The sequence below is a fragment of the Hyla sarda genome, chromosome 7, assembly GCF_029499605.1.
Source record: "Hyla sarda isolate aHylSar1 chromosome 7, aHylSar1.hap1, whole genome shotgun sequence".
NCBI lineage: Eukaryota > Metazoa > Chordata > Amphibia > Anura > Hylidae > Hyla > Hyla sarda.
In genome coordinates this window covers 199895374-199917944 of record NC_079195.1, presented here as the reverse complement: position 1 = coordinate 199917944, position 22571 = coordinate 199895374, and the positions used below count along the sequence as shown (strand labels likewise).

Below are 22571 nucleotides of genomic sequence, written 5' to 3'. Positions count from 1 at the left end.
AGAGAGCTCTGTGTTCCAAAAAGAAAAAAAATTCCTCTGTAGTATTCAGCAGCTAATAAGTACTAAAAGGATTAAGATCTTTTAATAGAAGTAATTTACAAATCTGCTTAACTTTCTGGCACCAGTTGATTTAAAAGAAAAAGTTTTCCACCGGAAAAACTAATATTTGAGAGAAAATCATTACAAGCAAAGCAAGATGGTTCAAGCCGTGATTTGTCATAATTGTGATGATTATGGTTACAGCTCATGAAAACCCCAAATCCCCAATATATGATATGATTTGGGGAGCCATGTCATCTGCTGGTGTTGGTCACTGTGCTTCATTAAGTCCAGGGTCAACACATCCGTCTACTAGGAGATTCTGGAGCACTTCATGCTTCCTTCCGCAGACGTTTTGCATTACTGAAATAAATGCATTTTAGCACAATATTCAAATTTTTCGAGTTTCACCTGTATTTTATTTGCACAGTGTTTTAAGGCCCCATTCAAAAGGCAGCATTTTGCTAAATTCCTCTCGAAAATTCAGTTGCAGCAGACTCCCATTGTTTTTAAAGGGATTCTGCTGCACCGTGCACACCGTAAAACATCTGCCACGAAAATTAAAATGCCAGACTCCACAGAAAGAATGGACTTGTCAATTATTTCTGCTGACTCTGCTGGGAAATGCAATGCTGTCTTCATTGAGACAACGGATTTACGAGTGGTCCTAGCCAGGGCTGTGGAGTGGGAGTCGAGGAGTCGGACGAAATTTTGGGTACCTGGAGTCGGAGCAGGCAAACAATGCACCGACTCCGACTCCTACTAAATTTAAATTGGAATGAAAAAAAAAGCAAGTTTAAATGTCCCAATTCACAAAAAGTTATAATTATTGACTTCTCTACTGTAAGAATAAAGACCAATGCATGCAGTGCCTCACGTATCCGCAAAACGAACACGTTAAGTGACCGTGTAGAAGCATGCTTTTCATGTGCTTCACTATATGGCACACAACGCACAATTAGGAGCGGCAATACTTATACTTTCCATAGTGCTGTGTCCTGCTGTTACAGGGAACCCATGGGTAACCTAGCCTCTCACTGATAAGGGATTAAGTAAATATGTTTTTTGCAGGACTAGAGACACTTGTATAAGTGAAGGGAATGGAGGGTCAATAGTTCAAGACTGAAGCTGTAAACCATTGAAAAAACTGCTGCCATTCAGCTAAGGCTATAAAAACTTGTAAACTCTGATTGTTAGCTTAAACTTTAAACATGACTATGGGATTCTACTAGGGAAATCATGTTTTATAATAAATGCCCCTTCCTGGATCCTCCCACTGCCCTATCTTCAGCAGCAGATCAGCACACAAAAAGGAGAAGGCAGCAGCTTCTGCCCAACTACCTCTCTCTGCTAGAAGAGCTTAGAAGAACTTGGTGGAACAGCTTCTTGGATACAACTGTAAGTGTTTATAAATACATTCGCATATTAATGCAGAGGAGTCGGAGTTGGAAGTACAAAAAACGGTGGAGTCGGAACCTTTATCTACCGACTCCACAGCCCTGGTCCTAGCGCCGGCTTGTCCTGCCTGTGCCTGCTGCCGATTGCACAAAGTCACCTACTAACCAAATTTATGAGCGTAATCCGCCAGAAAAATTCGGCTTGGAAATTCCGTTGCAGTAGAATCCCATTCTTTTGGTGGAATCCGTTCGGAAATGCTTTGCCATCCGTGCGGTCCTAGCGCCGGCATATTCTGCCAGTACCCGCTATTTGCGCAATGTCCGCCCATGTTTTCCAGGCTGACATTCCGCAAATATTTCGCCATGTGAACATAACCTGAGACTGCACATGAGTTTAGGATAAAGAAAAAGATGGTAGGAAACTGCACTTAAAACTTTTATTTGGAAATCTTTATAATTTGATATAGTTTGATAATTTCTATAGACTTTGAACTAACTTTATCGTGACAAAATGGCTCATAAAATGAGATACTCAAAACAGTCTAATCAGTCCTATAACTCATAACTAGGTAAACACAGATGGCAAACATACATACGTGTTCCCGAGATCTCATCCTATCCATTCACAGGCCATATCATTGGTCAATACAACATTCATGAAAATGCAGCATATCAATGCAGTATAAGGAGCATATTAATAGATGCTTGTTTGCATCCATTAAAGGCAGTGTTTTCCAAACCACGTGCCTCCAGCTGTTGCATAACTACACCCCCCAGCTTGGAGTTGTAGTTTTAAAACAGCTGGAGACACATGGTTTGGAAAACACTGATTTAGGGAAACGAGTGCCAGCCTGACTACGGGTCTACAGCAGTGCTCCCCAACCAGGGAGCATCCAGCTGTTGTGAAACTACAACTCCCAGCATGCCCGGGACAGCCAAAGGCTGTCCGGGCATGCTGGGAATTGTAGTTTTGCAACAGATAGAGGCACCCTGACTGGTCTGGAGACCCAAACTGAAAACATCACAGTGATCTATGATGCTGACAGTTTGGGCGATTGACCCTGTGGTTGGTAAATGAGCATCAATCATTCCGCTCGCCTGTGTAAAAGGGGTACTCCGGTGGAAAACAATTTTTTTTTAAATCAATTGGTGCCAGAAAGATAAACAGATTTGTAAATTACTTCTATTTAAAAACCTTAATCCTTCCAGTACTTATCAGCTGCTGTATGCTAGAGGCAGTTTATTTATTTTTTTATTTATTTTCTGTCTGACCACTGTGCTCTCTGCTGACACCTTTGTCCATGTCAGGAACTGTCCAGAGAAGGATAGGTATGCTATGGGGAATTGCTCCTGCTCTGGACAGTTCCTGACACGGACAGAGGTGTCAGCAGAGAGCACTGTGGTCAGACAAAAAAGTAATTCAAAAAGAAAAGAACTTCCTCTGTAGTATACAGCAGCTAAGTACTGGAAGGATTAAGATTTTTAAATATAAGTAATTTACAGATCTGCTTAACTTTCTGGCAGCAGTTGATTTAAAAAAAATAATGTTTTCCAGCGCAGTACCCCTTTAAGGCTCTGTTCACACCACTTTTTTCCCCCCTATATGTACACATCTGTATAAATGCACAAACTCGCTGTTCTGTATTTGACGTATGTTAGAAATATGGATTAGGTGAAATTCCAGATCTTGAGTTAAATTCATCTGGACCACCTCTGTTGGAGTGGGCTGAGCTAATTCATATGTGCTCACCCATACAAAGCATATGCACCCAGGAAAACATAAACTGCATCTTAAAATGTAACTATTTGTTTTCAGTCTCATTAAAATTGTACAAAAAAAAGACACATAAAAGATTAAAAAACAGGGCTGGGTATTTGGAATCTAAACAATATTGTTTCTTTAAAGGGGTTGTCAAGGGATAATGTTAAAAAAAAACATATATATATATAGCTTAGGATGGTGTGACATAAAAAAAATAAAAAAAGAAGTGATACTCACCTACCCCAATCAGCTGAAGCTGCTGTTTCGACAGCTCCTAGTTCCTGTTTGTCACCTCTGGTGACATGTCATTCCCACAAGAACTTCCCAATCATCCATTCAATGAGGAGAGACACAACGCTATGGACAGTGATTGGCCTAGTGGGGCCATTCTTGTGGAGACAACTCATCTTTAGAACCAGGTAGAGGCAGTGATGCTGGGATGGGGTAAGTGAGTATCATCTCTTGTTTATTTTTACACCACCCAAAGCTATATGTAAAAAAAAAAAAAAAGTATTACCACCTAATAACCCCTTTAATTATTTCTGAAAATATTTTGGTATCTATATAGCAACGTGGCAGAATTTCCAGAGTGATTAGGTGCTCTCGCTGTGGGCTGGTGTCTCACTTGTCCCTGATTCAATCCCAAGGCTCTGGCTATGTGGTACAGCCTGACCTAGAACACAAATGCAGAGAACATTAATAGAGAAATTATATTTAAAGGGACTCTGTTACCTAAACTAATGGGTAAATAGGTTAAACAACACAGATTCTGAATCTATTAGTCTGCAAACGGGGCAGGCTAATCCATACAGAGGACTAATAAATGTGGCAATAAAATAGAGAGGACCTTGAAGCATCCACACAATTTGGTCCAGTAGAGGTTGGAAATGAAAGCAACCCCTCAACATCACGCCAGGAGATAGATGCCCCATCCAGTCAAAGTAACACACAGCAAAGGGGGTCAAGGCGCGGTAATGTTGGGTCAGCTCCAGATTACACTGTAGAATCTGAAACCTTAGCTTTAATTCAGCGTGTGGATGGGGAAGACCGAGGGATCATCTGGCTTATTGTTTGGCTGCACGTCTATGAAAAATGGCAGATCATCGTCAATGGTGCTGTGTATCTGCAATTTTTCAAGTCATGGATTTATATGCATACTCTGAGGTACTTCCTGATAATATAGAGATTTTGCTATGTATAAACAACTTACCTAGCCGTAGAGGTACTGAAGTGCCACGTCAGCATCCTCCTAATTTGACAAGTGAATCTAGGAATCCTACAAATGTAGAATCAAATACCTATGCTTTTCATACTAATTCAAATCCAGGACCTCAGGGGGCTTATGAAAGGACATATGGCTTGTCCTCTATGTCTTTTAGAAGCCTCTTAAATGAACCATTACCACAATCAGAAATTCGTCCAACAATGTCCATTGACAATGATGAGAATGACAGGCCACCACGTTTTTTGAATATGTAATTTGGCCACTGAAAATATATATTTTTGTTTATTTTTTAATTAAGTTATGTTTCCTTTTACCTTTACCCATGCTGACCCTTGTTTCAAGGCCTGAGAAACAACTAGGCTGGTAAATTTTGTTACAATGCTGGAAGTAGTTTGGCCTGGAAGCTGTAATAGTACCCTTACTTTTTAGATTATATTGCATAATCATCATTGTTGACATGGGTGAAGTGTGCCAAGTCAGGCAATGTTTTGTTTCCTAATGTATAAAAAGTGTTGTTAAAACAATTATTGGTTCTTTGTTGAAACACAATATACTCCTCCAATATACTACTCCTCCTATGCTCCTTTGTTTAGCAAATAGACGTAACATCACAATTATATGTTGTCATATACAATTTAATAAAGGTAGTTTTTTTTACCACTATGTGTCCCTAATTGCTCATTTAAAAAAAAAACGGCTTGTGTGAATAAACACAATGTCATGTGTCTAGAGGGACCCTAGTTTCCTTTTTGGAAAAAATATTAAACATTATTTATGAATAATTAAACTTTGTATTTACACATGTTTATTTACCTATGTCTTTAAAGAAACACAAATCACATTTTAGAAAATTCAAAATAAAGATGTTGTTATTGAAAGTAAAGTGCATTTTATGACAGAAAGGAATAAAAAATTGGATAACATATACATGTTACCTTGTTAACCTTAAAACACATTAAAATAAAGATAATTTACAAATCATAAACATAAAATCGGGACACAATTGAAAAATAAAGAAAATAAATAGTACAACAAAACATAGGTATAGCAAATTTTGCTTAAATCAACATAGATAAATACATTACATTCTAAATTAAATAACATTTAATAAAAATTAATTGCAACTAACATATATTCATTAAAGTAATCACAAACATAAAATATTAAATAATGAAGATATTGAAGAATAAAATAAATATGGGAAACACATTAAACAGTGGTAGGGGATACACACAGGAGGGTGTGCTCTTTTGTCCACTGCATGTCTCCTATTGCTAAATTTTGATGGTTTGAACTCTGACATCTTCTTTTGGGTTAACATAAAAAGTTTTCTGCAGGGGCCTCTCATTGGGCCACAGACTCTGCAGAAGGATGCTCATCAACACAGGAATATTGCCAGGGTACGGCACCCTTGGCAGACATGAAGTAGTCAGCAAAGGATTCCCGAACAGGTCCACCATCCTCACCCAGGTGTGAGACACTCCAGTTGATGGCAGAATCTAAGGTATCTTCCTGGGTATGGGCGCAGCAGGTTTGGGAGCAACGGGAAAGGCTCATCCGATACCATCATGAAGGGTACTGGAAGTGTGGACCCGGGAAGAGGTTGGTGAGCTGGGACTGTCATGCAAGCTTGAAGAATTTACCTACCAATTTGTGATGTTTGCAACACCTGAGAATCCAATGAGGAATTCTGTACGGACATTCCGGACGTGTGAACATGGCCTAACATTCAGAATATATCTGACGGCATTCAGAATATATCTGACGGCATTAAGAATATATCTGACGTCATTCAGCTGTGTGTTACTCTGAAATACAGCTTGTAAATAGCTTTTTGGAAGTAAACATCTCACAAAAAGAGGAATTGTATATAAGTGGGTAATCTTCACCTAATTAGGATACCCTGGCAGATTGATGTTTAAAGGGTACCAATTCTTCGTTTGACATCGGTGGGGTATGGGTACTGAGCCCCACAGTGATTACTAATAGAAAGAGGCCGCAGCGCTGTGTTATTTCTATCGCTCTCAGCAGCGCTGTTGGTGTATGGATTCACAGAAAGTCCGTGAGAATTCTATGAATCTTTAGATGGCACTATTGTTTGGGCTCTATCTATAAAAACCTCAACGATATTCTTTCCCAGAAATAGAAATATACAGTAGGTATTTTTTTCTCTTACCAAATAAGCTTGTATTGGGTTCTGCCATGAAACTGACATTCATAGGCACAGTAGAAGGCATGTAGTGTGGGCTTGGCAGATAACCAGGTGGTATGTATTGAGGTATTGGAGAGTAATAGCTTGGACGGAAATCTCCCCTTACATCTTGAAGCTGTAAAAAAAAACAAAAAAACTATAAAAGATTAACATGTAAAATAAAATATCTAGGCAAATAAATATTTGCATGCTTTATATATGATGTGGCTTTTCTGCAGGCAGCTGTTCTCTGTACAGTGAAGGCCGTGGCTATTGATTTCATTGCTTCCACACACTGGGGGAGATTCATTAAGACCTGTCCAGAGGAAAAGTTGCTGAGTTGCCCATAGCAACCAATCAGATCACTTCTTTCATTTCACAGAGGACTTGTTAAAAATGAAAGAAGCGATCTGATTGGTTGCTATGGGCAACTCAGCAACTTTTCCTCTGGACAGCTCTTGATAAATCTCCCCCATTGTTCTAACATCCCTGAGCAAATGTATGACAAATCATTCATGCAGTCTGATCCTTTATCCTTCCATTCATCAGTATATTATAAATATGAATGAATAGGCACTAAATGATAACCCTATTTTAAATATATGATGGGGTGTTCCAATCTAAAGCATATTTCACCTATCCACTGCATAGGTGATACTGTATCCACAGGGACTCCCACCGACTGCTACAATACATGACTGTGCATACCATCTTTAAAAGGGTTATCCAGGTATAGAAACAGAGCTAATTTCTTTCAAAAACAGCACCACCCCTGTACTCAGGTTATGTGTGCTATTACAACTTGGCTCTATTCACTTCAGTTGAACTGAGCTGCAATACCACACCCAACCTGTGGACAGACGTGGAACCGTTTTTGAAAGATATTAGCTATGTGTTTAAATCCCTGGATAACCCCTTTAATAGAGCAGCAGTTGATCATTTCAGAACAGCAGAGCTATTTCCCCCCACTTTTGTGTTGGTAACGTGCCTGACTGGGGCCAGTTGTGTCACTATGTTTACTGGACTGATCAACATGTCAAAAGTTGTTTTTAACGACTGCAACACTTTACATTATTGATAAATATTATTAATGCTTGAACAAAATGTATACAACTACTATCTTTACTGTCCTGTACTCACTGGGTAGTATGGTCGTAAACCTCTAAATGGGAAAACTGAAGAAGCAGGAGTGGAACGAGTAGAAAGGGGTATAAATGCATTCCTAAATCCTGAGGCAGGTCCGCCTATTGGGAATGCTGGGTAGTGGTATATAGGTGGGCAGCCAAGATACATCCTTGTGGTCTCTCTTGCGAAGTAATCCAAGGTTTGCAAATATTCTGTGGGATACATGGGGGGCCCTGCAAAAAAAACGCAGCAAACATACTTATTTATACATTGGTCTGGAATAATGTATGTATTAAAACCATTTTCTTATACAAGACGGAGAAACCAGAGAACAGGGCCAAATCAAGAACTAAAGGGAAACTACAAATAACTTAAAGGGAACGTATAATCCATATTTGTTTTTCTAAGATACTGAAACACTGCACAGCGACTCACACATCGCAGCAGTGTGTCTGCTCGTAGCATCGGATTGACGCTCCGAGCAGGCACATCTGGAGGCACACTATAGGGGTCCATCGTCGGTGGATCCGCAGTGTAAAATATGCTGTGGATCCACCCATGTGAACGAGCCCTTATAGCATAACCACAAATGACGTGGCATTTGTGGTTATAGATGCTACGAATGCTTATGATCATGGTATCTATACAGATAAAGGACTGGCATCAGAACAAGCTCCAATGTCGGTCATTACTGGTGGGTGTCAGTCGCAGACAGAAGCCGACACCCACAGTGTATGGCGTGGTCTCAGCTTCTGATCACATTCCATACTTCCCCACCCAATACATGATGTACAAGTACATAATGTGTCAGAAAGGGGATTAAAGCACATTTCTCTATCGGCTCCATTGGGGGACACAGACCGTGGGTGTATGCTGCTGTCTCTAGGAGGTGTGACACTATGGTAATAAAAAAAAGTCGGCTCCTCCCAGCAGGATATACCCGCCTTCAGGCTCTGAGCTAATCAGTTTAAGCTTAGTGTCTGAAGGAGGTGGACATGGTCTGGTTTGCTCCAGACCAGGTCTTCTGTTTTTTGTTTTCCTAGTATAGGGACGTTAGTTTTTTATTCCCTTTTCTTTTCTGTTTTCAGGTGGGGACTCAGGGACTCCGGTTCCGTTTCCCCATTGCAAGTAAGGGGGCACAGACATTGCGTATATGCGCTGTTCACCCCCCCTCGCCAACGGTCAGCGCCTGGGTGGTACCTCATGGGTCCGGGTCCCCCTATTTTCCTGCTCGCCTCGCTCGCGCATAGCAGCCAGGCGTGATGCAGGTAACTAAAGCTGACTAAAGACTTCACTGAAGACTCCATTAGGTAAGTTCTTCTGACTGAGGTAAGTACTTTTCTCCATAGGTACGGACTTGCAACCTCTGGAGACCCCCTGTTTTTGCCCCACCTTTCCTATGGAGCTGGCTCATACAGGGGCTGCATTTTTATTCCGGGGGAGCAGTGGCACTTAAGGGGGCAGTAAATATGGAGCACTTCACTTTATATGTGTGTGTGGGGCACTTCACTTTATATGTGTGTGTGTTTAGTGCACTATGTCCTCAGCGCCTTATATGCGGCTGTCAGCCGCGGCGCTGTTACGGGCCGGGCGCTCTCAGCGCCGGCTTTACTTTCACTATGCAGACAGCGCCTTATATGCGGCTGACAGCCGCGGCGCTGGTACGGGCCGGAGTTTCTCAGCGCCAGCTTAGTTATTCTTTCTCCGGCAGCCTCTGCCGGCGTTAGGCCACCGGCTCCATTCCCCCGAGCGCATATGCGACGACAGGTGCGCTCGGGACAAGGAGCGGGCGCCATGACAGTTCTTCACGGCCAGTCTATAGCTCCGCCCACAGGGCTGGGAGCTCTCAGAGGCGCAATGCAGCCTCCAATCAGCACTGGGGGCGCGATTTTCAGTCAGAAGGGGTCACTTAGTTAGTGCCTGGCTTCGGGCACGCCCCTCTCTTCCTATTGGCTGGCCTGTTCCTTCACTATAGCTGCACGGAGCGAGCTCTTCTCTCTGCAGCTGACAGGGGACACAGTCTTTTTTCTCATTATGCCATACCCAGGGCTGTTTCTCCCTCTAAACAGAAGCCTGGGACTTCAGTGACTTATTTTCTCTGTAAGCACTGTAATACCAAGATGCCTGGCTCTACTGAGCCCACTTGCCCTGTCTGCTCCCCTGATGCCCTTTCGGTTCCGGTGGGTTCAGCCACTCCACCAGCCTGGGTTTCTTCCCTGACCCAGTATGTGGCTGACTTGACCCAAGTCTCCTGTTTCGGTGGCTGAGGCCTCCCGGGAAGTGGTGTCCGCCTTGAAGAAGTTTCTCCCTGCGCAGGACCTCTGAGAGGGCCCGCTCCTCAAGCGTACTAGGGGTGCCTCGTCTGACTCTTCCATTGAGTCTTCAGATAGGCGTGAGCGTTCCCCTCGTGGGTCTCACCCCCACCCCCCTGTCATTTGGGCACAAACGTTGCTCCTCCAGAGGACGTTCTCGGAGTCGCCGCTCTGCCACGCCATAGCCGCGTACCCGGTCAGGGTCGCCCCCCTCCAGGACTGCCTCTACTCATTCTCATTCCCCTGGTGAACTGGTGGACGAGGCTTCCGAGCTGGCATCTGACTCAGAGGACCGCTCGGACTCAATTGCAATGGTGAACTCATTGGTGACAGCCATAAGAGACACCTTTCCTTAGAGGACCCAGGATCTTCGGATGTCAATCCAGAAGTATCCTTTGATCGTGCTAAGCCAGCACCTCAAAGGTTCAGCTCTCACGCTGACTTTAACGACATTCTGGAATCTGCATGGAAACATCCAGACAAGAGGTTCCCGAGAATCAAGACAATTCAAGAACGTTTTCCATTTGACAAAGTCTTTGTCGCTAAGGTGGTTTCACCTCCCTCAGTGGATCTGCCAATCTCCCGGATCTCTAAGGCGACTACACTGCCTCTGGCAGATGCCGCTGCCTTCAAGGATTCCACGGACAAGAAGGTAGACTCCTTAGCGAAGTTTGCTTCTGAAGCAGCTGGCTCTTCTCTTCTTCCCATCTTCGCCTCGACATGAGTGTCCAAGGCCTTGTCGGAGTGGTGCCAAAAGCTCCATCAGGATATCTTAGCGGGATCCTCTCCTGAGGATCTATCTGCTCTGGCTCTCCAATGCTCTACAGCTGGGGACTTCCTGTGCGCAGCTTCCATGCAGTCAGCCCGTTGTTCTGCCTTTGCAGTGGGTCACCTAGCGGCTCTCCGCCGCTCTATGTGGCTTAAAACTTGGCATGTGGATGCCGCTTCCAAAAGATCTCTCTCGGAGCTTCCCTATACGGGGGGCCGTCTTTTTGGCAATCGCCTTGATCAGATTATCTCTGAGGCAACGGGAGGTAAGAGTTCCTTGTTACCTCAAAATAAGGCTCGCCCTACTTCCCAAAGAAAGTCTTTTTCCTCGGTCCTTTCGGACCTCTGGCTCCAGCAAAGGGTCCGGGAAAGCTCCCTCGATCTGGGCACGCCCGTCTTGGAAGTCGGACTCCAACCGATCCGGCCGTTTTGCGCCCAAATCAGGCAACCGCAAACCCACTTCTGCATGAAGTGAGGCCCCCACCCGCGGTTTCTTCTCGGGTGGGAGGTCGTCTCTTGCTTCTTCGGGACATCTGGACCTCGCACATTCAGGACTTTTGGGTCAGGGACGTGGTGTCCAAAGGTTACCAAATCGAATTCGTCTCCCTTCCAAGGGATCGCTTTTTTCGATTACGGGCCCCCGGTCTCCTCCTTTGGCAAAGCAATTTTGAGCGACTCTCCAGTCTCTGCTTCTCCAGGGGGTGATTGTTCCCGTTCCTCCAGGGGAACGGTTTCGGGGTTTCTATTTAATTCTTTTGTGGTCCCCAAGAAGGACGGTTTTGTGCGACCAATCCTAGACCTCAAGCGTCTCTACCGTCTTCTTCTCGTCCGCCACTTCCGAATGGAATCCTCCATTCGGTGGTGGCGTCTCTGGAACAAGGGGTGTTCCTTTCATCGGTGGACATCAAGGAAGCCTACCTCCATGGGCAAATATTCCCAGGCCAACATCGGTACCTCCGCTTTCCGGTTCCGGAGGGGCACTTTCAATTCGTAGCCCTCCCCTTCGGTCTAGCCTCGGCTCCTCGGGTCTTTCCAAAGATCTTTGCGCCAGTGATGGGTCTGTTTCGGTCGAGGGGAATCTCGGTGATACCCTATCTGGACGGCCTTCTCATCAAGGCTCCAACCAGAGCCCAGACTCTGGAGAATCTGGACACCACTCTCCACACTCTGACTCGTTTCGGGTGGATGGTCAACCGGGACAAGTCAGTTCGCCGTCCTACCCAGTCTCTGACCCTCCTGGGTCTTCGATTCGACACGGCCTCTGCCCGAATTTGTCTTCCGTCGGACAAACGTCTGACGCTCCGGTCGGGGGTCCGCTCCCTTCGGACCCGGGTATCAGTCTCCATCCGCACTTGTATGGAAGTAGTGGAACAGGTCTCCTCTGTCCCTCGATCGTCAGATTGTTCTCCCTTGCAGGGTCCATCAGGCTCTGCTCTGGTGGCTCCACTCCCCCCTTCTTCCCCAGGGGCGGTCGTTTCTCCCCCTTCACTGGCAGGTTGTTAGAACGGATGCCAGCCTGTCGGGCTGCGGCGGCGTGTTCAGGGATCGGACGGTCCAGGGACTCTGGTCTTCCCAGGAGACCCTTCTTTCGATAAACATATTGGAATTACGGGCGATTCTTCTTTGTCTTCTTCATTGGGAGGCCCGTCTTCAGTCCCGTCCTGTCCACGTTCAGTTGGACAATGCCACGACCGTGGCGTACATAAATCGACAGGGCGGCACTCGCAGCTCGGCAGCCATGGCCGAGGTAACCAAGATTCTCACCTGGGCGGAGAACAAGGTTCCGGCCATTTCGGCAATTCACATTCCAGGAGTGCTCAACTGGGAAGCAGACTTCCTCAGTCGGTCCTCACTACCCTGGCGAGTGGTCTCTACATCCGGAGGTCTTCGCGCAGCTCTGTGACCTCTGGGGCTTTCGGGCGTGGATCTCTTCGCGTTCCGCCACATTCGGAAGATCCTTCCGTTTGTGTCCAAGTTCCGGGACCCTCAGGCTCTGGCCGTGGACGCCCTAGTGATTCCCTGGGCGGGGTTTGCCCTACCCTATCTGTTCCCTCCTCTTCCACTCCTTCCCAGGGTGCGGAGGACGCTCACGGCAGAGGACGTCCCCGCCATTCTGGTAGCTCCAGATTGGCCTCTAAGGTCCTGGTACGCCGACGTAGTCAGGCTCCTGGACGATGCTCCACTGCGCCTTCCGCTCCGCCCGGACCTGCTCTCTCAGGGTCCTCTTTGCCACCCCAATTTACAGTCGCTGCATTTGAAGGCGTGGCGGTTGAGACTGCGGTTTTGAGGGCCCGTGGGTTCTCTTCCCAAGTCATTCACGCCATGCTCAAGGCTTATTTTCGTTGGTGTGAAGCTCAGGACTTCTCCCCGGTAACCTTCTCGGTTCCCCGTCTTCTCTCCTTTTTGCAGTCAGCGTTGGAACTGGGGTTGTCTCTCAGTTCACTTTAATGTCAGGTTTTGGCCCTTACTGTTCCTTTCCAGCGGCCCCTGGCTTCTATTTCTCATATCCGGATCTTCCTTCAAGGAGTGGCGCACGCTGTCCCTCCTTATCGGTCACCCTCTCCCCCTTGAGACTTCATTTTGGTTCTGAGTGCCCTCCAGGGTGCACCCTTTGAGCCCTTTAGAGAGGTGTCTTTCCGTCTACTTTCTTGAAAAGTGGCGTTTCTTGTTGTTATCACCTCCATCCGGAGGGTGTCTGAATTGGCAGCTCTTTCCTGCCGTTCTCCATTCCTGCTGATCCACCAGGACAAGGTAGTTTTCAGGCCAGACCCTTCCTTTTTGCCTAAGGTGGTCTCGACCTTTTCATTTCAATGAGGATATTGTCCTCCCGTCTTTCTCCTTCTCATCCTAAGGAGTGCTTACTACACATGTTGGATGTAGTTCGGGCTGTTCGGTCTTATCTCTCCATCACCTCTTTATTTCGTCAGTGTGCTTCCTTTTTCGTCCTTACGGAAGGTCGTCGCAAGGGACAACCTGCTTCCATGGCCACCATTTCTCGGTGGATTCGGTCCACCATTCGGAAGCCTATCGCTGTAAGGGGACGATCCCTCCTTTCAGGGTTGTGGCTCTCTCTACCCATTCAGTTGGGGCATCCTGGGCTCTCCAGAATAGAGACTCGGCCTCGCAGATTACAAGGCGGCTACCTGGTCGTCTTTGCACACTGTCTCGAGGTTTTACCGAGTTCATACTTTCGTATCGGCTGGTGCTAGTCTGGGTAGTAAAGTGTTGCAGGCGGCAGTGGAGCAGCCGTCTGCCTGACTGATTGTCTGCCCACCCAAGGGACGGCTTTGGTACGTCCCACGGTCTGTGTCCCCCAATGGAGCCGATAGAGAAAAGGAGATTTTTTAACACTTATCGTAAAATCTCTTTCTCGAAGGATCCATTGGGGGACACAGCTCCCGCCCTTTTTGGGATTTTTCCTTTGGTTCTCTGTCCGAGGGTGTGTTCAGTTGTGTTTGTTCTTCTGGTCCTCAGACAGTTTTGGGTCTTTCTTTGACCTGATGGTCTCCTCCTATTGCTCTAGAACTTAAACTGATTAGCTCAGAGCCTGAAGGCGGGTATATCCTGCTGGGAGGAGCCAACTTTTTTTATTACCATAGTGTCACACCTCCTAGAGACAGCAGCATACACCCACGGTCTGTGTCCCCCAATAGATCCTTCGAGAAAGAGATTTTACGGTAAGTGTGAAAAAATCTCCTTTTTGAAGCCAAAGCTTGGAGTTGATAATAAATAGAGGACATACAGTAATCCCTCGAGATACGATGGCCTCGAGATACGTTATTTTCAACATACGATACTTTTTGACGGGGCCATCATGAAAATGAACGATTCTCCGGTGGCACTGGTTGCTGCAGCTGCCGCCACGCTGTTTCAACAAAGTACTGTAATCGCAGAGGAGCGGAGGTTCAAATCTTGTGGCTATGTCATGTGACGTTACATCGTCACATGACATTGCTGCGTCACACAGAGATTCGCTCTGTGACAGTGATGGTCTGCTGCGGGCTAGGTGTATACAGTAAAAAAGAGTGGCGAGTCCTCTAAAACCTATCCCCGGCGCATTAACCCCCATGGCTGCATGAACCCCTTAACCTGTTAACGTCCATGTGCCGTTAACGGGGTATGCAATGGGCTCCCGACTCGAGCCCGCGTCATACCGGCCGGCCGGCCCCCAGCTGATTCATGTAGCTGGGAGCCGGCGTTAATAGCCAACATGCGGCGATAGCTGCAGCCGGCTATTAACCCTTTAGATCGCCGCTGTCAAATTTGACAGCCGCGTCTAAAGGTGCCTTTATCGTGTCCATAGTGGTCCAGTGGGGTGGATCGGAGCGCGATTGCGGGGGGGGGGGGGGGGGGGGGGGGGGGGGGCGATCCACTGTGGAGGTAGCCCGAGGGCTTACCTCTGCTTCCATGCTGGCTGCTGTGCTCTGAATGATAAAGCCTGGCAGGACCAGGCTTTATCAATCGAGCACAGAGCACACAGATCAATATGGTTCTATGGAACCATAATGATCTGTATGAGGAATCAAGTGATTCCTCCTAAAAGTGTAAAAAAAAAAAAAGAAAAAAGTTAAGGACGCAGCCAATTTGGGCCTTAAGGATGAAGACAATTACATTTTTGTTTTTTCCTCCTCGCCTTAAAAAAATCATAACTCTTTTATATTTTCATCCACAGACTAGTATAAGGGCTTGTTTTTTGCGCGACCAGTTGTCCGTTGTAATGCCATCACTCACTTTACCATAAAATGTATGGCGCAACCAAAAGAAATAATATTTGTGTGGTGAAATTAAAAAGAAAAGCACAATTTTGCTAATTTTGGAACGTTTTGTTTTCACGCCATACAATTAACGGTAAAAATGACATGTGTTCTTCATTCTTTGGGTCAATACGATTAAAATGATACCCATGATAACATACTTTCTATTACTGTTGCGCTTAAAAATAATTGCAAACTTTTTAACCAAATTAGTACGCTTAAAATCCCCCTATTTTGAAGACCTATAACTTTTTCATTTTTCCGTATAAGCGGCGGTATGAGGGCTCATTTTTTGCACCATGATCTGTACTTTTTATTGATACCATATTTGCTTATATAGAACTTTTAATCCATTTTTTATTTTTTTGGGGGAATAAAATGTTATAAAAAAGCATCTATTTTGGACTTTTTTTTTATTTTTACGTTCACGCGGCAGATATTTACGCACGCGGCGATACCAAATATGTATATAAAATATATTTTTTAACACTTTTTGGGGGTGAAATAGGGAAAATGGGACAATTTACGTTTTTATTGGGGGAGGGGGTTTTTCAATTTTTTTTTACTTTATTTATTTACTTTTATTTTTACACTTTAATAGTCCCCATAGGGGATTATTTATAGCAATCACTCGATTGCTAATACTGTTCAGTGCTATGTATAGGACACAGCACTGATCAGCATTATCGGTCATCTTCTGCTCTGGTCTGCGGGAAGGCAGATCGGAGCAGAAGACGCCGGGAAGGCAGCAGAGGCCGGTGAGGGGACCTCCGTCTGCCGTGCTGGTTGATCGGATCACCGCGGCAACGTTGCGGGCGATCCGTTCATCCATTTTAGTGACCGCGATGCTGCAGATGCCGTGATCTGTATTGATCACGGCATCTGAGGAGTTAATGGCGGACATCCGTGGGATCGCAGATGTCCGCCATTACGGGCGGGTCCCTGGCTGCGATCAGCAGCCGGGACCTGCCGCTCATGATCCGGGCATCGCTCCGATGCTCGCGGTTATGCTTAGTAGGGATCGACCGATATCGTTTTTTTAGGGCCGATACCGATAATCTGTGGCCTTTCAGGCTGATAGCACCGCACACCGCCCCCCCACCGCCGCTATCCCCCCCCACCACCGCTACCCCCCCCCACCGCCGCTATCCCCCCCCTACCCCCGCACCGCACACCGCCCCCACCCCATTGCCTCCCCTATCCCCGGTTTTATAATTACCTGTTCCCGGTGTCCGCGTTACTTCTGGCTACCGTCCTGAGCTGTCACTGTGCGCACTGACGGTGACGTCACGTTGAGGACGTCACTGCGCTGCGCAGCGCACAGCGTAATGCAGGACGCAGCAGGAGCCAGAAGTAGCACGGGCCCCAGACCCCGGGAACAGGTAATTATAAAACCGGGGATAGGGGAGGCAATGGGGGCGGTGTGCGGTTGGGGGGGTCGTCGCGGGCGGGACATTATCGGCAAGGTAATTGCTGATACCGATAACGTCAAAAATCGTGAATATCGGCCGATAATATCGGCCAAACCGATAATCGGTCGATCCCTAATGCTTAGGACGTAAATGTACGTCCTGGTGCGTTAAGTACCACCTCACCAGGACGCACATTTACGTCCTTCGTCGTTAAGGGGTTAAAAACACACACATTAACCCCTTCCTTATTAAAAGTTTAAGTCACCCCACTATTCCCAAATTCCATATAAAAAATATATAAACATAATAAAAATAAACATATGTGGTATCATCGCGTGCGTAAATGTCCGAACTATAAAAATATATAATTAATTAAACCGCATGGTCAATGGCGTACGCGCCAAAAAAATTCCAAATTCCAAAATAGCATATTTTTGGTTACTTTTTATACCATTAAAAAAATTTATAAAAAGCGATCAAAAAGTCAGATCAAAACAAAAATGGTACCGCTAAATACTTCAGATCACGGCGCAAAATATGAGCCCTCATACAGCTCCATACACAAAAAAATAAAAAAGTTATAGGGGTCAGAAGATGACAATTTTAAATGTATTAATTTTCGTGCATGTAGTTATGATTTTTTCCAGAAGTACGACAAAATCAAACCTATATAAGTAGGGTATCAATTTAATCGTATGGACCTACAGAATAATGATAAGATGTAATTTTTACCGAAAAATGTACTGCGTAGAAACGGAAGCCCCCAAAAGTTACAAAATTGTGTTTTTTCTTCAATTTTGTCTCACAATGATTATTTTTCCGTTTCGCTGTAGATTTTTGTGTAAAATGACTAATGTCACTGCAAAGTAGAATTGGTGGCGCAAAAACTGTGCATCCCTGGCTACCTAAGTCCCTGGCATACCTAACTGTTAACCAACCAGGGTGCATCCTAGTGTTGTAAAACTAGAGATTATCTGGGCATGCTGAGAGCTGTAGTTTTGCAACAACTGGATGCACCCTGTACAAAAAACTATTTTTTTCTGGTTTATCTGTACTTTGTGTGGTTATTTTTACTTACTTTGGGTTAAAATTTTATTGACTCAGGAACCAATTACCAGTTTTCCACAGAGATATGTACTCAACATATGATGGTTTCAACATACAATGGTCCTCCCTAAACCAATTACCATCATATGTTGAGGGACCACTGTATATGAAGGAACTCTTGAGACTTCTCTTTTCCAAAAATTTTTTGCTTTGGATTCAAAAACTGCACCTAAAATCCCAAATGTGTAAAGAACCCTAATTGTTGTACTTTCCAAAGGAAATCCATTAACAACAAGGCTTGAGTAATAGTTAAAGACATACTATAACCACATAATATATGGGATAAAGAATTTCGCTTTGTATAATTGGATTACAGAAGGGCAATCCTGTTTTATGTGTTTCCTCTACGTTTAAAACAGATAAATTCTACTCCACCCAAGGGGTCTCAGGTACAACCTATACAGACATTTCCAGTTTATTAGTTGCAGAGATCGCAATGCACTTTGAAGGAGTCCTTGTACTCATGAGCTGCGGAATGTGCTGGTATGAGCAGATGTAAACAATGAAGAGGCTGCGGTGCTTGCTCGAGCGCTATGGCCCCTGCAAACAGCTGAGTCAAATGAGAGCTGGACCCCTACTGATCTAAGATTGATGGCCGTCAATTTGAAAAACCTGGATAATCTCTTCAAACGTTATTAGCTGCAGAGCTCACATCGTCTCCATATATCCATGATGCTTCCCTGCCCCTCAGACGATGACCGTTTTCTTTCTCCGCACAATAATACACAGAATGTAATAAAAAGTAGTACAGGTGAACGTTATCAAGCTGTCTACATGTCTATATGTGTACATATACGTCACAGCGAATTACCGTCTATGAAGCAAGCGCTGGAGCTGCACTCGCTTCCCTGCAGGGGTCCGATGAGCATCCTGGAACCTAAGCCTTTAGATTTCATGATCGGCCTTGATCATGGCATCTAAACAGTTAATACCCTAAATCAGCATAATCACTGATGTCTGTGATAAGCCGTGGGACCCACTGCTAATCACAGACATCATTGATTATGCTGAGGCCCGCCATTAACCGTTTAGATGCTGTGATCAATGCCAATCATGACATCTAAAGGCTTAGGTTTCAGGATACTCTTCGGACCCCCGCAGTGAGATTGTGGGAGTCCACTGAGTTAAACTGGGGGAGGTCAATTATATAAATGCTTCTAACCTAATAAAAATGTTAATCCCTCTTTTCTATTTTACAAATATTAATAAGTATAAACATATTTGGTGTCGCGTATGCAGAATCGTCTGAACTATTAAAATATGCTTATCAGAAAGAAAATTAAGAGAAAGTAAACAAAAAGTTCAATCCGATAAAAATTACAGATGCTATAAAATGAGCCCTCATATAGCCCAGTATAAAAGTGTTATGGGGGTCAGAATATAGCCATTTGAAACATACTTATTTTGATTTAAAGAAAATGAAATTTTAAAAGTGGTACAATAATAGAAAAACCATGGGAATTGTTTTACTCATATTTTTCAACATATTAAAGAGAACATGTCCATTTTATAGTAATGTATACACCCCCCCCCCCCCCCCTCCAAAATGTGCAAAACTGATGTGCCCCTTCATATGGGTCTGTGGATGGAAAACAAGAGTTACAGTGGGGCAAAAAAGTATTTATTCAGCCACCAATTGTGCAAGTTCTCCCACTGAATAAGATGAGAGAGGCCTGTACTTTTCATCATAGGTATACCTCAACTATGAGAGACATAATGAGAAAAAAATCCATAAAATCACATTGTCTGATTTTGAAAGAGTTTATTTGCAAATTATTGTGGAAAATAAGTATTTGGTCAATAACTTTGGTCAATAAATTCTTTAAAAAATCAGACAATGTGATTTTATGAATTTTTTTTTCTTATTATGTCTCTCATAGTTGAGGTATACCTATGATGAAAATTACAGGCCTCTCTCATATTTTTAAGTGGGAGAACTTGCACAATTGGTGGCTGACTAAATACTTTTTTGCCCCACTGTATGTCTCCTAAAAAGTGAGGAGGAAAAATGAAAACACAAAAATGAAAATTGGCTGTGTCCTTAAGGGGTTAAGTTCTATCAAACGCACAACACAACAAAATAAGGCTAGGTTTCCACTTTGTGAAAAAACGCTGCAGCCAGATGTTAGCTGCAAGTCAATAGTTGACTGCAAAATGCCATATGCACTTGGCGTTTTTCAGTTTGGCGTTTTTCAGTTTGGCGTTTTTCAGTTTGGCGTTTCTTTTATCCTTTTGGCATTTTTGGGCTCCTTGGCAGTTTTTAAAAAACGACCTCTTGTTGAGACTTTGGCGTTTTTTCGGGAAAATCTTGGTGCCAAGAAAAACGCCATGTGGGTTTTAACTTTGGCATTTTTTCAGGCGTTTTTTTATAATTTTTTGGACTTCCAAAAAAGGGATGGGATGGAGATACCTTTTTTTTATTAAAATCTCGTAGGGTACCATAAAAAAGAAAATAATAAAAAAGATACAGTAGTCATGGAAAAAATTGTATTTAACTAAATGTATCTTTTTTTATAACAAAATTTGAATTAATTTTTAAACAGGGATCAATTTATGTAGGCAGGAAGGGCACTAAAAATGTAGCCGACGATAATAAAAATGTAGTGTGTGTGTGTTTTTAACTTTAAAATTTTTTTTTTTAAAGGTAGTACTACTACTCCCAGCATGGAACACACTGTTCCATGATAGGAGTGGTAGTACCTGTACTAATTGACAGATCGCCGCGGGTCCGTTGCAATCCTTCTGTATAATGTATAGATGCGGCAGGCCACTTTTCTATGGTCCCCTGCCCTGCCATATATATACACCTATTCATATTTCCCGCGCAGAGCTGTGATTGGCCAGATGGTTCCAGCCAATCACAGCTCTCTGTGGAAAATATGAATAGGTGTATATATACGGCAGTGCAGGGGACCATAGAAGAGCGGATGGCCACATCCATACATTATACAGGAGGATCACAGTGGGTGTAAGGAGTGACACTCGCTGTGATATGTCTATTAATGCAGGTACTACAACTCCCAGCATGGAGCAGAGTATGCTCCATGATGGGAGCAGTAGTACCTGCAGTAAGGGACAGATCACAGCGGATGTCACTCCTCCTGACACCCGCTGTGATCGTCCTGATGTGAATGTCGGGATCAGCAGTACACACAGCTACAGAGTCGGGAGATCAGCTGATGCTGAGCAGTAGATATACATAGTATATCGTATATCTACTGCACAGCAAAAACTTACAGTGAGCCTGCAATGTGTATACAGTATATATATCTATAGATAGCTGTATATAGTGTATACAGAAGACGATGTCCGCTTATTTCCCTTCAGTCCCGGGCAGGTCCGTGTAGCTCCGCTCCCTAGTGATGACATCATTGTACTTTTTGTATAATGTGAACAGACCCTTCTGGCAGTGTCTTCCCAGATAGGGAGACTCCAGCTGTGACTAAACTACAACTCCCAGCATGCCCAGACAGCCAAAGGCTATCTGGGCATGCTGGGAGTTGTAGTTTTGCAACAAAGCATTATGGGTGCTCTCCCCAGCAGACAGCGCCAAAAATGTACTAACCAATATTTTGTGTTTTTTTCTTTTCTTCTCGTTTCAGATCCATGTATGCAGAGGATTACGGCGGATTCAATGGATTATGGTGGATAAACTGGATTTTTCCCCTTTTAATAAAATGGTTAACGGGGGCTGTGGGAGAGTGTTTTTTTTTAAATAAAATAATTTTTCCAATGTATCGTCTTTTTTTTTTTTTATTGAATTTTCAGGCTTAGTTGTGGAAGCCGGTTTTATTGACGGAATCCATTACTACATCCAACATAGAAGGAATAAGATGGCAACTCACTTGAGTGTAAATAGCTTTATTCCACAGGATACGGTGCGTGCAGGTGCGTACAAACAGAGCAACGTTTCGCCAAGTGCTTTTTCCGGCTCACTGCAGTGAGCCGGAAAAAGCACTTGGCGAAACGTTGCTCTGTTTGTACGCACCTGCACGCACCTTATCCCGTGGAATAAAGCTATTTACACGCAAGTGAGTTGCCATGTTATTCCTTCTATGTTGGATGTTACATTGGACTGTTCTTTTTGAGGATGTAGCACCGCTTGCAGCAACACCCGGGCTTGTATGTTTTCAAGCAGAATCTTGCGGCAGCATATAACCCTGAGAGACTTGTTTGCACAGGAGTAGTGCCAGCAACTCTTACTGTTTGGAATCCATTACTAAGCTGGGCTTAGCGTTAGCCCCAAAATTATTACCCCGGTACTCACCGCCACAGGGGTGCTGGGAAGAGCTGGTACCAACAGGCCCGGAGCGTAAAAAAAGGCGTTCCTGGGCCTAGGTGGTAACAGGCTGGTGTTATTTAGGCTGGGGAGGGCCAGTAACAATGGTCCTCGCCCACCTGGTAACGTCAGGCTGTTGCTGCTTGGTTGGTATCTGGCTGAGAATAAAAAGACGGGGAACCCTATGCATTATTTTTTTT

At 44.5% G+C, this 22571-nt stretch overlaps 1 protein-coding gene across 1 annotated transcript in view; it reads right to left on the bottom strand.

Moving 5' to 3' along the window:
* Nucleotides 1-3157: 3157 nt before the first annotated feature.
* The window catches only part of DMRTB1 (DMRT like family B with proline rich C-terminal 1), a 37837-nt gene continuing 18423 nt past the window's right edge, over nucleotides 3158-22571 (bottom strand). The window contains exons 3-5 of the mRNA XM_056532147.1: nucleotides 7755-7972; nucleotides 6600-6750; nucleotides 3158-3871 (exon numbers count right to left, since the gene is read on the bottom strand). Coding sequence (XP_056388122.1) covers nucleotides 3792-3871; nucleotides 6600-6750; nucleotides 7755-7972 — 449 coding nt within the window. The 3' untranslated portion in view covers nucleotides 3158-3791. The remainder of the gene's footprint in view (nucleotides 3872-6599; nucleotides 6751-7754; nucleotides 7973-22571) is intronic.